The sequence below is a fragment of the Erigeron canadensis genome, chromosome 6 (genome assembly GCF_010389155.1).
Source record: "Erigeron canadensis isolate Cc75 chromosome 6, C_canadensis_v1, whole genome shotgun sequence".
Classification (NCBI taxonomy): Eukaryota; Viridiplantae; Streptophyta; class Magnoliopsida; order Asterales; family Asteraceae; genus Erigeron; species Erigeron canadensis.
Window position 1 is genome coordinate 3,919,192 of NC_057766.1, and position 21,405 is coordinate 3,940,596.

At 33.2% G+C, this 21,405-nt stretch overlaps 2 protein-coding genes across 2 annotated transcripts; one reads left to right on the forward strand and one right to left on the reverse strand.

Moving 5' to 3' along the window:
• Positions 1-2,497: 2,497 nt before the first annotated feature.
• Positions 2,498-4,191, forward strand: LOC122604143 (heat shock cognate 70 kDa protein-like). The gene is made up of 2 exons (XM_043777040.1): positions 2,498-2,717; positions 2,822-4,191. Exons 1-2 carry the CDS (start codon positions 2,498-2,500, stop codon positions 4,189-4,191), a joined length of 1,590 nt encoding a protein of 529 aa, XP_043632975.1.
• Positions 4,192-6,158: 1,967 nt separating this feature from the next.
• Positions 6,159-20,799, reverse strand: LOC122605290 (kinesin-like protein KIN-6). Its single transcript, XM_043778199.1, has 37 exons — positions 20,434-20,799; positions 20,143-20,271; positions 19,702-19,901; positions 19,421-19,544; positions 19,190-19,284; positions 18,908-19,043; positions 18,174-18,239; positions 17,982-18,044; positions 17,818-17,868; positions 17,582-17,664; positions 17,378-17,495; positions 17,208-17,253; positions 16,960-17,111; positions 16,581-16,799; positions 15,719-15,787; positions 15,509-15,596; positions 15,311-15,411; positions 15,147-15,221; positions 14,816-14,899; positions 14,655-14,742; positions 13,835-13,941; positions 13,670-13,744; positions 13,023-13,091; positions 12,855-12,942; positions 12,507-12,601; positions 11,713-11,794; positions 11,373-11,482; positions 10,328-10,396; positions 10,160-10,247; positions 9,827-9,921; positions 9,171-9,239; positions 9,005-9,092; positions 8,650-8,759; positions 7,871-7,945; positions 7,429-7,553; positions 6,553-6,631; positions 6,159-6,471 (listed from the first exon to the last, which is right to left on the reverse strand). The coding sequence occupies exons 1-37, from the start codon at positions 20,785-20,787 to the stop codon at positions 6,373-6,375; spliced, it is 3,864 nt and encodes a 1,287-aa protein (XP_043634134.1). The 5' UTR covers positions 20,788-20,799; the 3' UTR covers positions 6,159-6,372.
• Positions 20,800-21,405: the final 606 nt, after the last annotated feature.

Sequence of the window (21,405 nt, forward strand, 5' to 3'; positions counted from 1 at the left end):
GACAAGTATTTATATCGATGAGACAATATGTATTTTTCAAGTGTATTTTATTTATTGATTGTTAAATAAAATACAAGGTTGTTGTGGAACCAAGATAATACAAAGATGTAAATATCCTAACAACCTATGAGATACAATTGATCTATACTTGGAAATTCTCCTAACAATCGAAACACTTAAAGTTGTGAAGTGTTCCTTTTTACGATTGAGAGAATATTGCACAAGTTCACCAATATTGCAGAATGTATGTGTTTGCAAAGTTGTTGAAATGCTTGGGCAAGGACCTCTATATATAGTCGAAGTATGAGCATTGGGATCTCAACTTCGAAGTACAAATATGGTTGACAGCACACAAAAATATTAGTAAATAATCCTTTGTGTGTGATAAATAAAGCAAGACAAAAGGTTACTTTATTCAACCACTCTACATCTTTGCACTTTTATCCACAGACAAGATTTTGTCCGGTTAAAAGGATGTAGTGTAAAAGATCTTCCTAGTAATCAGTGTAAAGCTTTGTAAAGGCATTTACACTGGAGGATCTCCAGTTGATTGATCTGGTGAAATGTCAACTGGGCTTCGCTGCCATTGCCATTCCCTTTCTTCCACTTGTTGTCTTCGACTTCAACTGGAAGGTCTTCAGATTTAAGTTTTCAGATCTCAACCGGATGAAGTCATCAGTTGCTTAAACTGTACGATGCAACTTGACTTCTAATATTTCGGACAATTCTTCATACTCTCCAGATGCAGCTGGAGAGCTCCAGTTTTATAATCAAAACTGGACCTAACACTTACACATGTGTAAGTTTAACTTACACATGTGTAAGCTATATGGACCCTTTTTGGACTCAAAATAAGCTAGACTCTAAATAACCTGCCCCTATATATATGTGTGTGTGATATATATGAGAAAAGTGAATATGGGATTGTTCCCCATCTACCTCACATTCAATTATTTTAATATTTGTTTGTATTTTAAATAAAACCATGGGCCCCCATGATTTTTATAATTAAAAAACAAAATGTGAGGTGTTCCCCATCTAAGTTTAAGTGTTGGACAACCTCATACTCACTTCTCATATATATATATATACACACACACAATGAAAGGTAACGGAAAGAGAAAGAAGCGTTCAGTAAATGTTAAGAAACTTATAAAATTGTTGAAAATTCCGGCCAAAGCTCCTTTTACTGAATTAGTCTCTCGATTACTGGAAAATGTTTATATATATATATATATATATATATATATATATGTTTTAAAGTTTGCCAAAGTTTGTCATATCAACATATTCAAAAGTTTGTTGTGTTAAATATAAAAAAAAAAGTACAAAATGTTAAAGAAAAATCAAAAATTAAATAAAAACTAAAACAAAGAATAAAATAAAAAACATTACTATAAGTTTACAGAGAGTCCAAAACTTAATGGGAGCAAAAACAAAAAGATATAAACAATTAAATTGCAAAAATCCAAAACTATATCAATCTATAAATAGATGAGTAATTGGTTTGTCAAATTTTGAATTCCGGATTAAATTGTAAAGATTAAATCTTGTTATTAAAATCTTAAATTCCTCCAAAACCATGGAATTTGAAAATTTGCAATTCTTTCTTTCTATCATCAAAAACAGCCCATGAAATGAAATATGACATTCAATCTTTACCAAACGGTATAACTCGTATGTCAACTTTTATATAAAGTAATGTATTTAACCAGAGAATAGATTATGCTCTTGTAGAAGTAGAACATACCAATTTAAAATATAAAAACCATTTAAAGTATATACGGATTATGGAACAAAGTAAACGAAAACCTGATAGTTTATTTTAAACCATTGTGCAAAAGAAAAGGTCAAAAACAACCTAAAAACAAAATCAAAGAACGAAAAAAGTAAAAAATAAAAAAAATATGAGAAGTTAATTAGACAGCTATCAGAAGTCTACCATATATACATAAAACCTAATAACTATTGTGTTAACTTTCCATATATACATATAATTTCCTTATACAAAACATATAAAATAACAACCAATTACACAATTAATTGCAAGAAACAAAATAAAAAATATGGTAACTTCTAGGCCGGATTACCAGTCGAAAGAAAATAAAAAAATTAAAAATTTAATAACGCAATAATTTTATACAAATTAATTGTAAAAGATAAAAAAAAAATACAAACGATCGAAAACATTGCCTATCCGCTTCCACAATTATCTGTATAGAATTTTACCTACGATTTCTCCGTGTTTTAGTTTGGACTTAATATTTTTTAAAGTACTTCATATTTTGTTGGCCAAAACTCATAACTTGACTCCTAATTATAGGCAAACTGCAAAATATTTCCAAATCTCTAGTATCTATATATATATATAGATAATCTCTTTTCGATAGTTTGTGAAACTTGAAACTTTTTATGGTTTCTCCCCCATAAACACATACATATATACATACATTCATCAAATTAAGCATTTGTACGTTTTATGTATTTTCTAGACTAAATGTCCAAAAGAGTTCGAGAAACAGGAATTGGCATTGACCTTGGCACAACATACTCTTGTGTTGCTGCCTGGTTTGATCAGCACAATCGTGTCGAGATCATTCCTAATCAACAAGGTAACAAGACTACACCGTCCTGCGTTGCTTGGGACGGCACAAACATCCTAATTGGTGAGCCTGCAATGAATCAAATTAGCCGGAACTCTAAAAACACAGTTTTTGGTGAGTTCTATTTATATATTTACTTCCATATTTAATTTGCATACCCATTTATTTAATGAACAATAACAATCTTATATTTTTTTAATTTGTCTGCTTATTTTCAGATGTTAAACGTTTAATGGGAAGTAGATTCGACGATAGTAGAGTGCAGGAGGATATTAAGTCATGGCCTTTTGAAGTAAATGAAGGGTGTGGTAAAAAACCAATGGTTGTATTTAGGCATGATTCGCAAGAAAAGAAATTTTCACCCGAAGAAATATCTTCAATGATTCTAAAGAATCTGAAAGATGCTGCTAAAGCATATCTTGGAACAACAGTTACAAACGCGGTAATAACTGTTCCAGCATATTTTATTGACCAGCAACGACAGGCTACTAAGGATGCTGGTAAGCTGGCTGGCCTTAATGTCATGCGTTTGGTTAGTGAGCCAACATCAGCAGCCATTGCGTATGGTCTAGATAAGAGTACCAACATGAATTTTCCCAAAGAGAAAACTTTCTTGATCTTTGATATGGGTGGCGGCACATTTGACGTGTCTCTTCTCAATATCAGCAAAAGTGGCGTCATTAGTGTTATAGCGGTTGGAGGTGACACACATTTGGGTGGCGAGGATTTTGACAAGGCGATGGTGAATTATTGTGTGCAAGTATTCAATAAGAAAGAAAAGAAGGACGTGAGTAAGAATGCCAGAGCGTTGATGAGGTTGAAACTCGCGTGTGAGAAAGCAAAGAGGGATCTTTCGTCAACAACTCATACTACAATTGATATTGATTTCTTACACGAGGGAATTGATTTTTCAATGACATTCAGCAGGGCAAAATTTGAGGAGCTAAATGCTAATTTCTTTAACATATGCATTAAGCATGTGGAGAATTGTTTGAGTGATGGAAATGTGCACAAGAAAGATGTTGATGATGTAGTTATTGTTGGCGGGTCAACACGGATTCCCAAGGTACAACAAATGTTGACGGAATTCTTTGATGGGAAACCACTTTGCAGGAGCATAAATGCCGATGAAGCTGTAGCTTATGGCGCAGCAGTGTTGGCTGCAAACTTACTATCAAATGGGAACGAAAAGGTTCAGGATTTAGTACTTTTAGATGTGACTCCTCTATCTCTTGGCATCTGGGTTGAAGTAAAAGATACACATGAAGATGACATGAGTGTCGTAATCCCTAGGAACACACCCATACCCACTACCAGGGAGCGTAATTATAATACAAGATACGACAATCAAGAAACGATGGTGATCAAAGTATTTCAAGGAGAGAGCGGCAAAACAAAAGAGAACATATTCCTGAACTCCTTCAGGCTTTATGGCATTCCAGCAGCCCCCGCACGTGAGCAGAAGATTAATGTTTGTTTTAACATAGACGCCAATGGTATTCTCATAGTTTCTGCTGAAGTGAAATCAAATGGTAGTAAGAATTGTATAAAAATTGATAAGACTGGAACTTTGTCCAACAGATGGTGAAAGATATATATACTATGGGACTCAAATCAGAACACCGATGGTGTTCCTTTGTACTATACTGAAATCATGCTTGCATATTATTTACTCGTGGATTATATATGTCATTCCAAGTTTCCAACACCAAACTTCTTGTTTCTTTTGACTGGATAACAGAGTGTATAGTATAAGAACTAGTTGTGAAACATAGTATTTCTAAGTTTAACCCATCTTTTTAAATGAACTATTTTATACAGTGAAGCCTTAATTTCTTAACTTTCTTTGGAAATTCTTGTATAAGTGAACTATTTTATACTCTATTATATTTGGTCTTAGTTGTTTTGGTTATCTCACTAGGTGACTTATACCATAGTTGTCGACTCGTAACTTTTGACTCGACTCGAAAACCTGATCTCTGACTCGTGACTCAAAACGTGACTCGACTCGTAAGAGTCTGGACATTTGTATATACTACATAATATTGTATAATTATATATATGTGACGTATTTATAACCAAAATCTAAGTGGATTACTTTAATACATTACCAAAATATTACATACTTTTAAGTCATAAACTAACCGTTTATCTCTAAATTCGTACTAATTAAAGAATAAAAAATACATATATAACATACAAAATAATGTAACCATAAATATGATATATAATATATAACCATATTATCAAACGACAACAGTCATAAATTTGCGACTCGTAGTGACTCGTTTCAAATTCACACCGCAACTCATAAGAGTCAGGAGAAAAAAGAATCACACAACGAGTCACCTCGTTTTCGGTCTAAATCGACTCGACTCGTTAGAGTCGACTCATGACTTGCAAGAGTCTAATTATGGCTTATACCACATGTCTCATTAACGTGTACTATTTTTTGATCAAAATTATAGGAGTAATTGGTAACATGAGAAAATGATTAAAAATCGACGACTAAGATTAAAAGTGAAAATTTACAAAAAAAAAAAGTGATTGATTTTCAAAAATTTCTTGTTACCAAAAACACATGCCAATATGGCAATGTGCTTATGTGCCACCATAAAGTTTGAGAATGTGTTCCTGATATTCATGATTTTGCATTTAAAAATGCCGTTAGGTTGGTAGGGACTCGTATGGTAAACATGTAAAACGGTATCAACAAATCATTTCCAGCAGTTTCTTGCCTTTTTTATGGTTATTTATGAAGGTTTCAACCAATTTCACATGAAGTCCGATTACGGTTGTCAACCGCGAGCATCAGAGAAGGAAAGGGATAGACAATGTTATGATGTACAATTAGGGATGTTAATGGCCAACAACGGCTAGCAAATGTAACATCAGAGAACTACAAGGAGCGTTTGGTATTGCGATTACAAAACAAAATCCGCATTTTCAAAATAGATTATGCGTTTTTAAAACTGCGTTTTGACAAAACATGTAGGTACATACTTCTCTAAAACTACGTTTTCATAGCTAATAATCACTTTTTCATACAAACGCCTTTTTAAATTATTTGCGTTTTACAAACGTAATAATCAGATAATCACTTTATAACGTAATCCCAAACACCGAGTGTTATGATGTATAATTAACAAAGGATATACAATAAAGGCACAGATCAATTACACATTTAATTCTTTTCATTCAGATCAGATGTACTAGAATACTTTTATACATCATTTAGGTAGTTGCTTTCATTTGCATCAGTTTTGACATAAATTATGCAACAGAAAAATAGTTACAAACAGAACTTTGAATAAATTAATTGAATACAAACGACAGTATATATGTTATCAGAGCTTTCATAAAAAAAATGGGAAGCGATAATCATACCACATATTTTGATGCATTTAACACACTATACATGTTTCATAGCATACGGTACCAGAGCACTGGTAAACTTATCAAACTCTGTGGTACGAATATCATTTCCCGATAGCACATTTTAAATTACAATGAACAAAAAGTCACACCAAATCGTATGTTAAAAGTCATTGATCTACTATTATATATTTTATAAATTATATGTTAGTTTAATGAAAATTAACCATCCATTGTTCTTATAAAGGGAGCAAAGACTACTTACGAAACCCACAAAAAAGCCGTTTACAAGTTGCAACTAGTAACGAGCTAAGAATGGAATTTCCAACTTGATGTTTTAAAATATAAAAAGGGAAAACTGAAGCCAAATAATATAGCAACCAAATACTAGTTTCTAGCGATGGAGATTTGGTTTCAGGAGGCGTAAAAGAGAGATGCTACCTTGTGTTCTCTTATCACCAACATTTTCCTTTTGACCTCTTTTTCCGTGTTGCTGCAACATGCAACTTACAGTCATTAACAAGAATAATGTTGCTTTGTACAAGTTGAATAAAGCAAATTATGGGTATTGTACCTTTGGCATCTCGGTTACTTCATCGAAATCTGAAACATTTATATTCCTCAGCATCACAGATGAAGCAGGTCGTAGTCTCCTAAATAACCAAGAAACAAACGCCTTACAATAACTTCAAATAACAAGCACTACAAACACAATAAAATTTTCATTTTGAATCCCACTGAATATCATATACATGGATGAATTAACGATTATTTGGCATTGAACTATTGTCAAGCTAGTTGGGTACTGGGAAATTTGTTAATACAGGTTCAATCAGATTGAGCTGACTTTGCAATCACTCTTTTAACCTTTTTGATATAAATAAAATAATTAAGGTTGTCAAATATGATTATGCAAGTATATTTTTAGAATAGTACACTAAACACTTTATAAAGTACTCTATAGTCTATAGCTACATTACGATCTGAAATAAAAATGACTTTCAACAAGACATGCTCAACAGAGTTAACCAATTTCCTTTGTTGTTCATCTTATAGCAACCAATTTGACCCGTAAAAACCCCTCCGACCTGCAAAAGGGTTGTCCACCTTTTTATATAATTAGTCACGAAAAGAACTGTCAGTTTAAATTTTCTCAAGAAGTCAGTTCCGAAAAGTGTATGGTTTATAACAGTAAAATAGACATTTGACAATTTAATAGAGATTTACATATATCTTCCACTTTTGAGGCATAATTACAGATTTTCCCTATGCATGCTTTAGAAGCATCGTATTTATGAATTGAAAACTTGCATTTTGGAGAAATATGTAATTAAGTCTCAAAAGTGAGGGATAAATTTAAATCTTCCATCGAAAAATACAATAACTTCAAATTCTAAAAATTGTCTGGATTTTGTCTGTTGAGCTAATCATTATGTCAGTAAAGACATACCTTTTTGGTTTCACAATGCTTGGTTGGCAAGGTTGAACACTTGGAGCCTCAGAAAACTTACTGGTGTTGGACTTTTGAGAACTAATAACATCATTTCTCAGGACCAATTGTTGATCCGGGAGGTCCTATAACCATTAACACAGTATTATAGATACTATATGTTTAACAATCAATGTGAATTATAAAAGGTGAAAAATAAAGGAAGCGAGAGTTTCCATGCAAGGGCAGAGGTAGAATACTTTGATAAACAAGAGTAGAAAATAATTAAATCAATTTCAATTTGGGAGGTTTTAAGCATTAGAAAACACCCTATAGGATTTTCAGCCAATTTTAAAAGCTACCCTAAATCCAACTAAAATTTGACCCATTTTTAGGTAAGTGGGTTGAGATTTGATCTGACGTGAATCAACACAGGCTTGAAAGTGGAGACTGAATTCCTTACAGTTGAATCTAATAATTGGATTTTCTGTTCGCACTTTGGTTCGTCCAGATTTGATGATGATCTTAGAATATTCACCTGGAGACAAGAACATATCATAACAATAGGAAGACATATGTTACAGTTCAAATAACTAAAAACACACAGGAATCATATGCAAACATGCATGTATACACATGTATGGTATCTTCCTATGAGTTGATTCAATAACGTTGAAAATAAACACATCCAATTTTTAAGGAAGTACAGCTAAAAGAAATAAAGGGCCAAAAAGAGTAAGCACTTAAGCTAAAAGAAATAAACTAGAATAAACAGGTCAAATAGATCAAACGAGTTGAAAGTCATCCACATGTATGCGTACGTAAACAACCTTTTAAGCTGTGCTGAAGTCCCATCACAGCACATTAAACTATAAGTATGTCTGAAAATTCAAAACTATTATAGGCTCAAGAGTAACTGGGTAAGGTATATGGCAGGCAGAGGAGTAAAAGACAGAATCATCAAAACAGTATTACCCCTTATTTGTTCATTCAGCATTGGGGAATCAAAAAAAATCTTGAATATGTTTTCCAGGGTAAGCAGAAGCAAAATAAAAGCTGTTGCACAGCAAAACATTCAGCATATATTAATTTAGACACCATTTGTGCATAAATTATGTGACGACTACTAAGTTTTTCAGATGAACTGTGATCAAGAATAACAATCCCAACCTATAATGATATAAACAATGAATCATTAAGAAATATAATAGTAAATTATAGGATAGTATAAGTCAAACTGACCTCTTTTTCTTCCTGTTCTGGTTGGTCTTCCACCAAAGGCAAAGACATTTCATCTCCAGCTATGCAAGGTAACTCTGAATCTTGACCGGCCGGATCTAAAGCATCACAGCCTGTAATTAGAGAGTAATTACAATTTTAAAGGTACCATATAAAACATACGGCAGAACATGTGGACCAAGTAATAGGTCAACAAAGGCCATTTAGAAGAAACAAACAGGACAGGGGAGACGAGATCATAGTCAACTGGCTATTTCAATAGTATTTTAAAATTTAAAAACCTCTTGTGCAGTACTCTTAAAAGAAAAATGATCAAAGTAATCATTGAATTACATTTAGGTCTGGTTAGAATTTTAACCTGTTATTTCTCCATTAGCCTCTCTATCTTCAACAGCCCTCAATTCTTGTATATCACATACAGAGCTTGGACACGAAACATCAACTATCTGATCAATATAAAAAACATTTATAAATTTTGGTTCTCATGCAGAAAGATAAATAGCCATTTCTAGCTATAAATTTACCTCTCTACTCTGTACATCACAATTTTCAGGATCGCCGGAAATTGGTGTTACTTCAACCGAACTTACTACCTGATCAAAAGTAAAATAGCGTCCAATCCAAGTTATTTTATATACTTGTGCCAATTATGTCACCCCTATGTTGTCTTTGTTTGACATTCCCAATCTAATAGCCCAGCAAGCTACGTAATTTTCAAATTTTTCTCATGGGCCTGTTCTAAGCTGACAGTGCTAAGCAAAATTTGCTTGTTATAATGTGAGGATCGAGTGTATTAGACTCAAATTAAGAGGGCTTCAGTACAGAATCAAAAAATGCTATATTGACCCACAAACATACTCTATAAAGAAACTCATTTGGTACAACTTTCAAAACATGTATGAATTAATAAATCAAAGAGATTATACGCATTAAAAATACAAGTTAACATTCATCCCGAATGACTCACCTTTTAGATGTTTAGCTAAGCAATATAAAAATCGTTGCACAGGTAAAACATTTACCATAAAGTAATTCAGACACCATTTGTGCATGATATATGTACTGACACTGACAAACAGGTTTCCCAGATGAACTTCGGTCAAGAATAAATATCCCAACATATAAACAATGTAGCAATAAGGCATATAATAAACTTCACAAATGTAAAGGTCAAACTGACCTCTTTATCTTCCTGTTCTGGTTGTTCTTCCACCAAACACAAAGGCATTTCATCTCCAACTATGCAAGGTAACTCTGAATCTTGACCAACAAAATCTAAAGTATCACAGCAGGTGATTGAAGTATAATCATAAATACAATCTTAAAGGTAACAATACAAAACATATGGCAGAACATGTGGACCGGGTAATAAGTTGACACAAGCCATTTAGGAGCAATTGGGTCAAGACAAATGAAGCCATAGTCAACTGGCTAATTCAACAAAATTTTAAATTTAAAAAGCCAAAGTAATCAGTGAATTAATAAACATTTAGGTCTGGTTAAAAATTCAAACCTGTTATATCTCCATTAGCCTCTCTTTCTTCAACACCCCTCAACTCTTGCTTATCACATACAGAGCTTGGAAATATAACATCAACTATCTGATCAATATAAAAGCAAAATTATACAATTTGGTTGTCATGCAGAACCCTTAAATTACCATTTCTAGCTAGAAAGTTACCTCATTACTCTGTACATCAAACTTTTCAGGATCACTGGAAGTAGATACAACTTCATCCGAACTTACTACCTAACCAAAATAAATATCGTCCAATCCAAGTTAAATTAAATATTTGTGCCAATATATATGTTACCACCGTCTTTATGTGAAATTCCTAGAAAAGTGTATGTTACTTGAATAATCTAATAACCCAACTATCTAGGTAATTTTCAAATTTCTCGTATGGACATGTTCTTCTAAGCTGACAGTCCTAAGCAGAAGTTCTCTAATGTAAGGATCGAGTGTATGACATTCGAATTGAAAGGGCCGTTCTGAAGAATCTAAAAAAGGGGTGTATTGTGGATTGTATATTGAGAAGGTAACAAGAAAGAAACCGAAAGGTTAATCTGATGGAAGGGAGAAAGTTCACTGCATATATTACTTTTTCTTGGATGATGAAACTAGCACCTTACAAGGCATATAAATAGCAAAAATAAGGGAAAACTAAACGGCACTAGGAATGCTATTGGACATAATATAAAAAAAACAGAGAAAATCAAATGCCACTAGGAATACTACTAGACTAAATTCAAAAGAGTAAACAATAAAAACAGATTTTTGCACATCAGTAAGCAAACTTGCCACCTGGAGCCCACTACATAACTTGATATTGCACTTCAACACGTTCTGTACAGAGTATAAAAAAGGGATATATTGACCGACAAACATATTAAATAAAATAATTCCTTAAGCACAACTTTTAGAAAAAACATTTTCAATAAATAAAATAAAGAGATTATACGCATTGAAAATACACTTTAGGAACCTTTCATCCCAAATGACTCAATTAAGTCATTCTCCTTCTCAATGTTTGGCTAAGCAAGATGAAAGCTGTTGCACAGCAAAACATACACCATATACTAATTTAGACACCATTTGTGCATGATTTATGTACTGACAACCAGGTTTTGCAGTTGAACTTTGGTCAAGAATAAGAATCCCAACATATAAACAATGAAGGAAAAAGGTATATAATGAACTTCTGGATCGTATAGGTGAAACTGACCTCTTTTTCTTCCGGTTCTAGTTGGTTTTCCGCCAAACACAAAAACATTTCATCTCTAACTATGCAAGGTAACTCTGAATCTTGAGCAGCAGGATCTAAAGTATCCCAGCCTGTGATTAGAGAATAAGTTCAATCTTAAACGTAACCATATCATATAAAAGGCAGTACATGTGGATCAGGCCATTTAGAAGAAGCAAATAGGTCACACCTGATGAGGTCATAGTCAACTGGTTGTTACAATAGTATTTTAATTTGAAATTACTTGTGCAGTACTTCCAAATAAAATAATAAAAGTATTTAGTAAATCAATAAACATTCAGGTCTGGTTTGAATTTCAAACCTGTTATTTCTCCATTGGCCACTTTTTCTTCAACACCCCTCAATTCTTTTGTATCACAGCTTGGACATGAAACATCAACTATCTGATCAATAAAAAACAAAATCACAAATTTCAGTTGTCATGCAGGACCCTTAAATTGCCAATTCTAGCTATAAAGTTACCTCATTACTCTGTACATAAAACTTTTCAGGATTGCTGGAAAATGATGAGTTCAACTGAGCTTACTACGTGATCAAAGTAAAATAGTGTCCAATACAAGTTATTTTAAATATTCGTGCCAAATTATGTCACTACTACATTGTCTTTGTGTGAAATTCCTAGAATAATATATGTTACTTAAACTATCTAATAGCCCAGTCATCTAGGTAATTTTCAAATTTGAAATCTCCCTTATGGGCATGTAATTCTAAACTGAGAGTGCTAAGTAGAAGTGGTATAATGTGAGGATAAAAATTAAAGTGTATCACACTCGAACTATAAGGGTCGTTCTGTACAGAGTTTTCAAATTGGAATATACTGACCCACAAACATATTCTATAAAGTAACTCGTTAGGTACAACTTTTAACACAACATCTTTGTATAGATAAACTAATGAGATTAGATGCATTGAAAAAACACTTCGGAAACCTTTCAACCCAAATGACTCAATTGAGTCATTCTGCTTTAAGATGTTTGCTAAGCAACATTAAAGCTGTTGCACAGCAAAGCATGTCATATACGAGTATTAAATTAGGTCATGAATAATAATAATATGGCATAAACCAAACTTCTGAATCATACAGATCAAACTGACCTCTTTTTCTTCCCGTTCTAGCTGGTCTTCTACCAACGATAAAGACATTTCATCTCCAACTATGCAAGGTAACTCTGAATCTTGACCAGCAGGATCTGAAGTATGCGAGCCTATGATTAGAGATTAACTACAATCTTAAACGTAACCATATAATATATAAGGCAGAACATGTGGATCAGATAATAGGTCAACACGGCCCATTTAAAAGAAGCAAATAGGTCACGCCAAACTGGGTAATAGTCAATTGGCTATTTCAAAAGGATTTAACTTACAATTTCTTGTGCAGTACTTCCAAATAAAACAATCAAAGTGATCAATAAACATTCAGGTATGGTTTGAATTTCAAACCTATTATTTCTCCATTGGCCTCTCTTTCTTTAACACCTCTCAATTCGTGTGTATCACAGACAGAGCTTGGCCATGAAACATCAACCATCTGATCAATAGAAAAACAAAATAATATATTTTGGTTGCCTTGCAAAACCCTTAAATAACCATATCTAGCAATAAAGTTACCTCAAAACTTTGCACATCAAACTTTTCAGGATCGCTAGAAATAGATACACCTTCAACCGAACTTACTCCCTGATCAAAAGTAAAATAGCATCCAATCCAGCTTATTTAAGAAATGTGTGCCAAATAATGTGTCACCACTACGTTGTCTATGTGTGTTACTTGAATAATCTAATAACTAGGCCATCTAGGTTAATTTCAAATTCACTATATGGTCATGTTCTTCTAAGCTGACAGTGATAAGCAGAAGTGCAATACTGTGAGATTCGAGTGTATCAGACTTGAACTCATAGGGCCTATCCGTACAGAGTAAGAAAAGGCAATATTGACCCACAAGCATATTCTGTAAAGTTGCTCGTTAGGTACGACTTTTAAAACACTTTGGAACCCTTTCAACCCAAATGACTCATTGAGTCGTTCTCCTTTTAAATTTAAGGAAACGCAATTGACACATTTGACCAGTTTGAGACGGGTTAAAGTAAATGGGTTAAAGTTGCATTTTTCATGCTCTAACAATCATAGTTATCTGGGTTAACTTATTGGAAAGCATATAAGGTTGTTAAGTAACCGAAAATACAGAGAATTTTTGGATATAATTTTATTGAAAGCATAAAGAATTATGATACTTTTAGATTAATATATATCCTTACAGTGTCATCCAATATGTCATGCTTCTCAGAACACTCTACTTCACTTGGATTTGAAGATAAAACATGTGCAGTTGACTGAAATCAAAGCGGATAACAAATAAAATACAGTTGCATTTATAAGGCAAGGTAATATTCAGAAATAAAAGCATTTAGGTTTGAACTTACATCTGCTTCGGCAGCTTTCCATCCATATACCTTCACAACTGAAGGAAGGTTTACTTCATTTACAAGTAACTCTGAATCATAAACAGCTGACTCTATATTATCACAACCTACAATTTATTAAACAAAAACCTTAAAATGATATGTATAAACATACTATGCACTTGTGTAGCATTACAACCCAACAAAAGTTAGAAACCATGATATCACAAATTTCATGGCAGATGACATTGAACTAGCATGTACTTTTTATTTGTTCCTGCGATAAATGTAATCAAATGCATATTGAAGAATATAAAGTGTTCAAAGCCATACCAAATGTACCATTGCAGACCAATGACGTAACTATAATCCAACAACCACACCAATTACATCATTTCGTACTATACAATTGTTATAGAAGTAAGCACACATCTTTTCTGCAGTTCCGTAAACATTTTCTATAGATACTTCAATAAAACTTAATCTATGTTCCAAAAGTTACTAATTACGTAAATAACTACTATTCTTTAGCAAGTTTTTAGCTTTCCAAAGAGTCGCTTTCAGCTAGGCAGCAGTAGAAGTTGGTTTCAATTTGGATCAATATATGGTTTGAATGGATTTACATTGGTTCTTTTAACTAGAATAGATATTACCATGTTTATTGGATAATATAATTAGTAAAGCTGATTAAAGAGATTGATCTAGCAATTGGCTGCTAATCAAAAACATCAGTCCTCATAGAGGTTGTAGCCTAAGAATAAACAAAATATAAAAGAAATTAAAGCATATAAAACAATTAATCACCAACAAGAAACAGATAAGGTCAGGTTAGATATCTAACCTGTTAATTGTCCAGTGATCTCAATTTTTTCAGCTTCCTTGTATTCTTGTTTACCAGCCACAATACTTGGACTTGAAGCATCCACTTTCTGCTCAATATATGCAATTTCAGCAATTATGATACTTTTATCCAGTAATGGAACCATAGGCATAAAAATATACCTCATTGCTCTGCACTTCAAACTTTTCAAAATCACTGGATATTGATACAGCTTCAACAGAACTTAATTCCTGATCAATATTAACCTGGGAATGAATTGGTACTTTTTTGTTAGACTATGAACTCTAGAATAAGATATAACTTTACATGAAGTGACGTTACATTACAAAGTAATCTGAAGGCTTGAGTATCCAGATCTTCCATTATATATAATTTCATGAAACACATACTAACATTATGATGTAACCCAAAATAAACAGAGTATCACTTATGTTCCCTCAATGATATACAAACATGGACAAATAAAATATGTTTAGGAATGTATCTGCTTACAGTGTCACCCAGTCCCTCCTGCTTTTGGAAGGTTTCTGACTCGCTGGGATCTGAAGGTGAAAGTTGTGCATTTGGCTGAAAATAAGCAGACAAAAAATAAAAAAAATTTGGAAGTTGAAATACAGTAAAGATGTGAAATTAAACCAGCAGAAAATCAAACCAACCTCGCGCTGCTCATGTTTCCTTTGGTCTCCTTTGACATGGGAAGAAATTTCATCTCCGTCTACAAATGCATCACATACAGCTGACTTACATGTATCACAACCTGAAATTTAAGACCAGTAAACAAGTTTATAAAGAAAGCAAAAAGATATTATATAACCTAACAGAGAAATGAGAAGCAAAACATAATATCAAAAAACCTGCAACTTCACTGATGAAGTCGGTGTCTCCAAGCTCCGTCAAATCATGTTTACCAAACAGAACATATTCACCGGGGACATAATTTTTCTATTCAATATATTAGTGAACTCGTCAGTTTACAGTTACTCTGTACAGCATAAAATTTCCCATACCTAATTATACACTTGAGCTACAATATAAAGTTCTAACCATCACTACTAATGATGTACCTCGCTACGCTGCTCTTCAACAATTTGGGCAATTGGCGATGTTGATGCTAATTCAGCCGAACTTGTACCCTAATAATCAATATGATATGGTTGAACACCTTACACGATAACTCGTTATACAAACTACAGGTAGCAACATCTGTGGAGAGGTCTGGCTTGAATATTGTGTCAGCGGGTAATTCTCTGTGCAGGTCAGGTTGGGGTAATCCAAAAGACTTTGTCCGATAATATAGATTAACAACTATTAGGTAAAACAAATTTATAGAAACCAAAGGAATATGTTTTCCATGTAAAGAAAGTGGTTTTAATTTTATAAAAAACACTCTAGGTGACCTTTGACCCATTTCATTTTGATATAAAGCTTTTTTATTTACCCATTTGAACCACCAGAGATCACACATAACCCAAAAATATTCATTCGTTGGTAAATTGGCAGAAACTTCAATCTACATATAACCATAAGCTACGAAGATGTTTCTGCCTTACATTGCTGCTAGACACTAGCCTAGTGTTCACATGTCTTTCAGAAATATTGGATCAGGACACTTGTGCATCAACCTGATAAAAAAGTGAAATACAAAAAGATAATGTGGACCCTTAAGCTAACATTGGAAGTCTGATTTTATGTACAAGTACACTTCAGTAGACACTCGTACTGTACTTAATTACTGATGCAACTCCCAACTACACTAGATTCAAGTGTAATACTCAGACTTCTTAACCAACTTAAATATATTTCCTATTAAGAAAATACCAAACTTGAACCTAAACAATGTGTAAACAGAAAATGTGAAGTCTAATATGTATGTGTCAGTTATAGTGCCACTTAAAAGATGAAATGACAAGTTACAGTCTTACAGACCACATGAATATCAACTGGCCAGTGCCTCTGCAACTCAGTTAAGCAGCTTGTTGATAGAGCCTCAACTTCATTTTCTTTGGGCACAAGATACTCTGCACCAACTTCCTTCCCACATGAGCAGGAAGCTTTTGCTAGAATCAGTTCAGTTTCTAATGCAGTGCATCTTTCTGCTTTAATAGTGAGGCTACGTCTTAGTGTATCAGCTTCATTTTCACTAGCCTATATGGTAGAGACAGTGGTAGTCAGATATTTTAAACATCACTGAGATATGAACTACAGAGCAAAGTGAATGAGAATACAATATATAAACTTTATCTATTCAAAGTAAAAAAGATGGTAAAAGCCTAAAAAGAATTTTAATGGCTCATCAAAAACTCACCTGTAGTTTCTTTTTATATTCTTTCAAAACATTCCACATTGCTATAGAGATATTTAAAAGAATTTGGCTCTCTTTAGCCCTCTTCCGTGAACTGGTAACATTTTCCTTAGCTAAGTAGTCTTTTTCTGATTCTAATTCAATACTAACAGGATCTGGCACAAAAGAAAAAAAAATAACATAAAATAAAGAAGTATAGAAGTAATGACGACAAGAAAAAAAGCATAAATTGCATCTAATTTTTAAGTTACCTTCTTTATGAGGCTCACACTGATCCCCACATTTCACCTCGTCACCCTGGAAATGAAAGTTATCAATGATAAGTCAAATGATCAGCACTGTTCAATTACGAAAATAGTAACTAAAGACCCAAGATATAACAATTGAGGCATTAGTATATCATATAAAGAAAGAAAGATACCGGAGAAACTTCAATACAATTCAGCTTCTTGCGCTTCACATGCTCTGCTTTCAATAATCCTTGGGTCCTTCTCTTATTGCCCAACGTAATAGCAGGCTGTTCTTCCACGTTCTCAAACCTAAAGCAAGAACATAGAACTTGAGATAATTGAAATTTCATTTCAAGTCTTCAAAACGATAAAGATACAAACAAAAAGTTTCTAACTTGATATTCATAAATGGTGCAGCCTGTCTTAGCAAATAAGATGTATCCTGATAATCATCCTCCCCTGGTTTTGCAGTCAAAATCTACACAAAGTATATAAATAGTCAACAAACTATAGTAAAGAAAGAGTACAAGAATACAATATTATAACAATATCGAAGTGTCATGAACATCAGAAAATCATGTTATTTGTCATTACATTAACCACACTACATGTACAGACTAAACATGCATACCAATGCCATCCTCTTCTTTCCTTCCAAAAAATCACGTAAGTATTTAGTCAACTGGCAACAACAAAGAAGAATGATTGTGTCACAAACACAACACAAAGCATTAAAGCATTAAAGCACTAAAAAAAAATGAAAAGAAAACAAACAACGTTTGCTGAGAGCATTACCAAAGAATTCTGGAAATGCTTATGAAAAGGTTTCTTGGGGTTCTTCTGATGCTCTAATAAAGACTGCAGATAAAAATCAAAAAGTTAGTAAAACGTATTGTATATCAACAACTGAAAATGATCAGGGGTAATTTGTAAGGTACAAATAAGGGTGTCTGTATAGACACACAGATACATAAATGTGAGACATACCCTCAAGCATAATCCAAAAACCATAGCTGTGTTGTTGATAAAGTTGCTCTCTAGCAGTCTAGCTCCCTATCAGGAATGCAAAAGGTTTTCAAAATTAATAAGTAATCAGAATGAGAATCAGCAAGCTAATCAGAACTCATTAACAATAAACTCTTATAAAAACAACGATAATAACAATAATATGATTGGTAAACTAAAATTAAGTCCTTAACAAGAGAAAAATCAACAAAGAAGAAAGTGCAGCAAGGTATTTAATTCAAATTAAGCATTTCCTTTCCATCATTTCTTTATATATACTATAGACATTAGAGTACTCCGTCTACTGCTACATTTTATTAATCACATATCTGCTTTTACTGTTGGTATCCTCTTTAACGAATTTGCAGTTTCACTAAACCGACTATAAGGGCGCATTAAGTATGAGAATCAGTAACCACTCTTAAATGGTTCGACGTTCAAACCACATTAAGCCATAAGCATATGTGAAATGCAATTAGGGTTTGCAAACATATCAAAACAAAAACTGATAATAACTGCCAAGTGGTAGCTGCAAAAACAATAAAAGCAGGACTTTAAGCCTGTCGCAGATATATACACACATACATATTGAATAACTGATACTAGCTTCCTTGATCACAGCAGTATCATAACTAATATGGCAGCCAGACTATATACCTTCTGGATATTTCTATTACTATAGTAATAACTCAACTAAAAGCAATAACAATCTGCACCTGGTTTCCAGTCCTCTTTTCTCTTTCAGCTCCTGCGAGATCAACTATGGTCAATGTAGCAGTGCATAAATGGGCAGTAGCATCTTCACCAAGGTTATCAAGACCAGAGCGAATGTTTATGATGCACTGTGATCGGCTGGAGGATTATAAAAAAATATGGGTAAACAAAATAATAATCAAAGAGTAAAAATAATATTACTTCCAACAAACAAATGAGAGCCACAAATAAACACTACAAATGTACAAAAGACAAACATATGTAATATGTTTAAAATGGCACACCTCGACTGAATATTGGAGTTCGTCATAGCAGTTGAACGCCTTAACATTCCACTGGCAATCAAAGATTCAGCCTGTTGAGCATCGTGAATGGCTACCTGTGTATATCAAACACATTCAAACCCTCTCTCAGTATCTGTAATCTATCATAGATCATTTTCTAAAAAAATGCAGAAATTTATTAGTTAAATAAGCGAATATAAAAGATTCTTTTGGCATGAAAAGTTACACAACCTCTTGGAGCCCTTTAATAGTTGATTGCTGCATATAAACATCACCTCCTTCATGTGACAAATCCATCATCTTTTCTCCTTTTCCACGCTCAGAATATATTTCAAACATCGACAGAAAAAAAGTCCTGCAACAATTTAACAAATTTTATATGGCTCTGTCGGTCTAGAGGATGATTGACATGCCTTATATGCTATAACAACTGCTCTATTCTAACATATTACATATAAATGGCTAAAAGATATAATATATATATATATACACACGAAGAGAGAATGCTAAACCTTGATATCTTGGGTCCTTTGCCTTTGTTTTTTGAAAATATTTGTCGAAGAGCAAGAGAGACCATGCCTGGATCTCTATTAGTCCCAAAGACAGTATGTGTTTTGCCAGATCCACTCGGCCCCATTGCCGCTAACATTCCACTTTTCCCCTTCAAGAAATCATCTACCAATGGATTCACCATTTTTTCATAAACTTCATTCTGCCAAACACCATTCAAACAAAATTTAACCTTATTATCATCTATAATTACTAATTAGTCTTACAATATGCAAACAAAATTAATCTTGTAACCATTTATTCACATTGTACAAAATAAAATATAAAATAAAAAGTAAAACAACAAACATTCTATATTACTTGAAAAGCAAAAAACAAAAAAACAAAATAAAAAGTAAAACACAAACATAAAAAATGTTATAAAAAACAAGAAGAATAACAACCTGAGTCGATTGAGGGGAAAAAACATACGAAAACCCTTGATAAACCTCGGACTTGGTCCGACGGACATCAACGACACTTTGTGGAGGACAAAGCGTAACAGAACACGAATCGATCACTTTTAAACAAGTATCATCACAACTACTACTATTAATATTCTTATTATTATTATTATTATTATTATTATTATTATTATTATTATTATTATTATTATTATTATTATTATTATTATTATTATTATTATTATTATTATTATTATTATTATTATTATTATTATTTTTCTTGTTTTTATTTTCCGTCGCCTTTCTCGAACCTTCGTTTTTCTTATTAGGGTTTTGAGGCCACGCAGTTTTCGGTTGAGGTTTCGGTGGAATCGGTACAACGATCGGCGGTCGTATTCGAAGAAATACTTTGAGTTTTTCTGACGATTTTGGTTGATTTTCGGAACAAGGAGGTGGTTCGGGGATGTTGATTGAAAGGATGTCGTCGATCGGGAAAGAGCGGATAATGGAGGAGGACGGCGGAGGGGGTTTGGAGGAAGAAGACGGTGCGGCGGAGTACGGAGTTGGTCTAGCTCGACGGGGTGGATTACGGCGGACCGTGACGGTTTTAGGGCATGACGGTGGTGGACTTTTGAGTTCCTCCATTTTTAATTTTGGCTTGTGAAATGTGTGTGTGTGTGGGTGTGGGGGGGTGGGAAGAAAGAAGTCTATTTAACCGGGAAAACGTTTGGGGTTTGAATTTTTTTTTTGTCAATCTTCTTCTATACGAGTATGACTTTATAAGCATTTAAGGGGTGTTTGGTAGAGGTGAATGGAAAAGAAAAAATGGAAATGAGTTCTTTTTCCCTTGTTTGGTGGTACAAAGAATGGAATTGGAGAATGAAAAATGCATTCTCTTTTCACCTTTTTCATTCCTTTTAAAAAGTTATGGAAAGACAAAGAATGAAAAATTATACTATCCTCATTCTCCCTTTACAAATTCATGTGAATCAGGTTATGACTTAAAAAAAAATTATAAATATAAATTCTCAAAATCCAAAAGTTTTTCAAACCCTAGCTAATCTTCAACATGACGATTGGGAACTGATTTTCTTTTTCGACTTCATCAATCTATCATCAAATGTTAACAAGGTATTTTTATTGATCTATACTCACTCTTTTTATACAAAACAACATAAAGTCTTCTGTTAAAGTTTGAAACTTTATCAAATTTATTAACTTTTCCTTTATGTAATCATTTTTTTATTTTTGTGTTTTCAATCT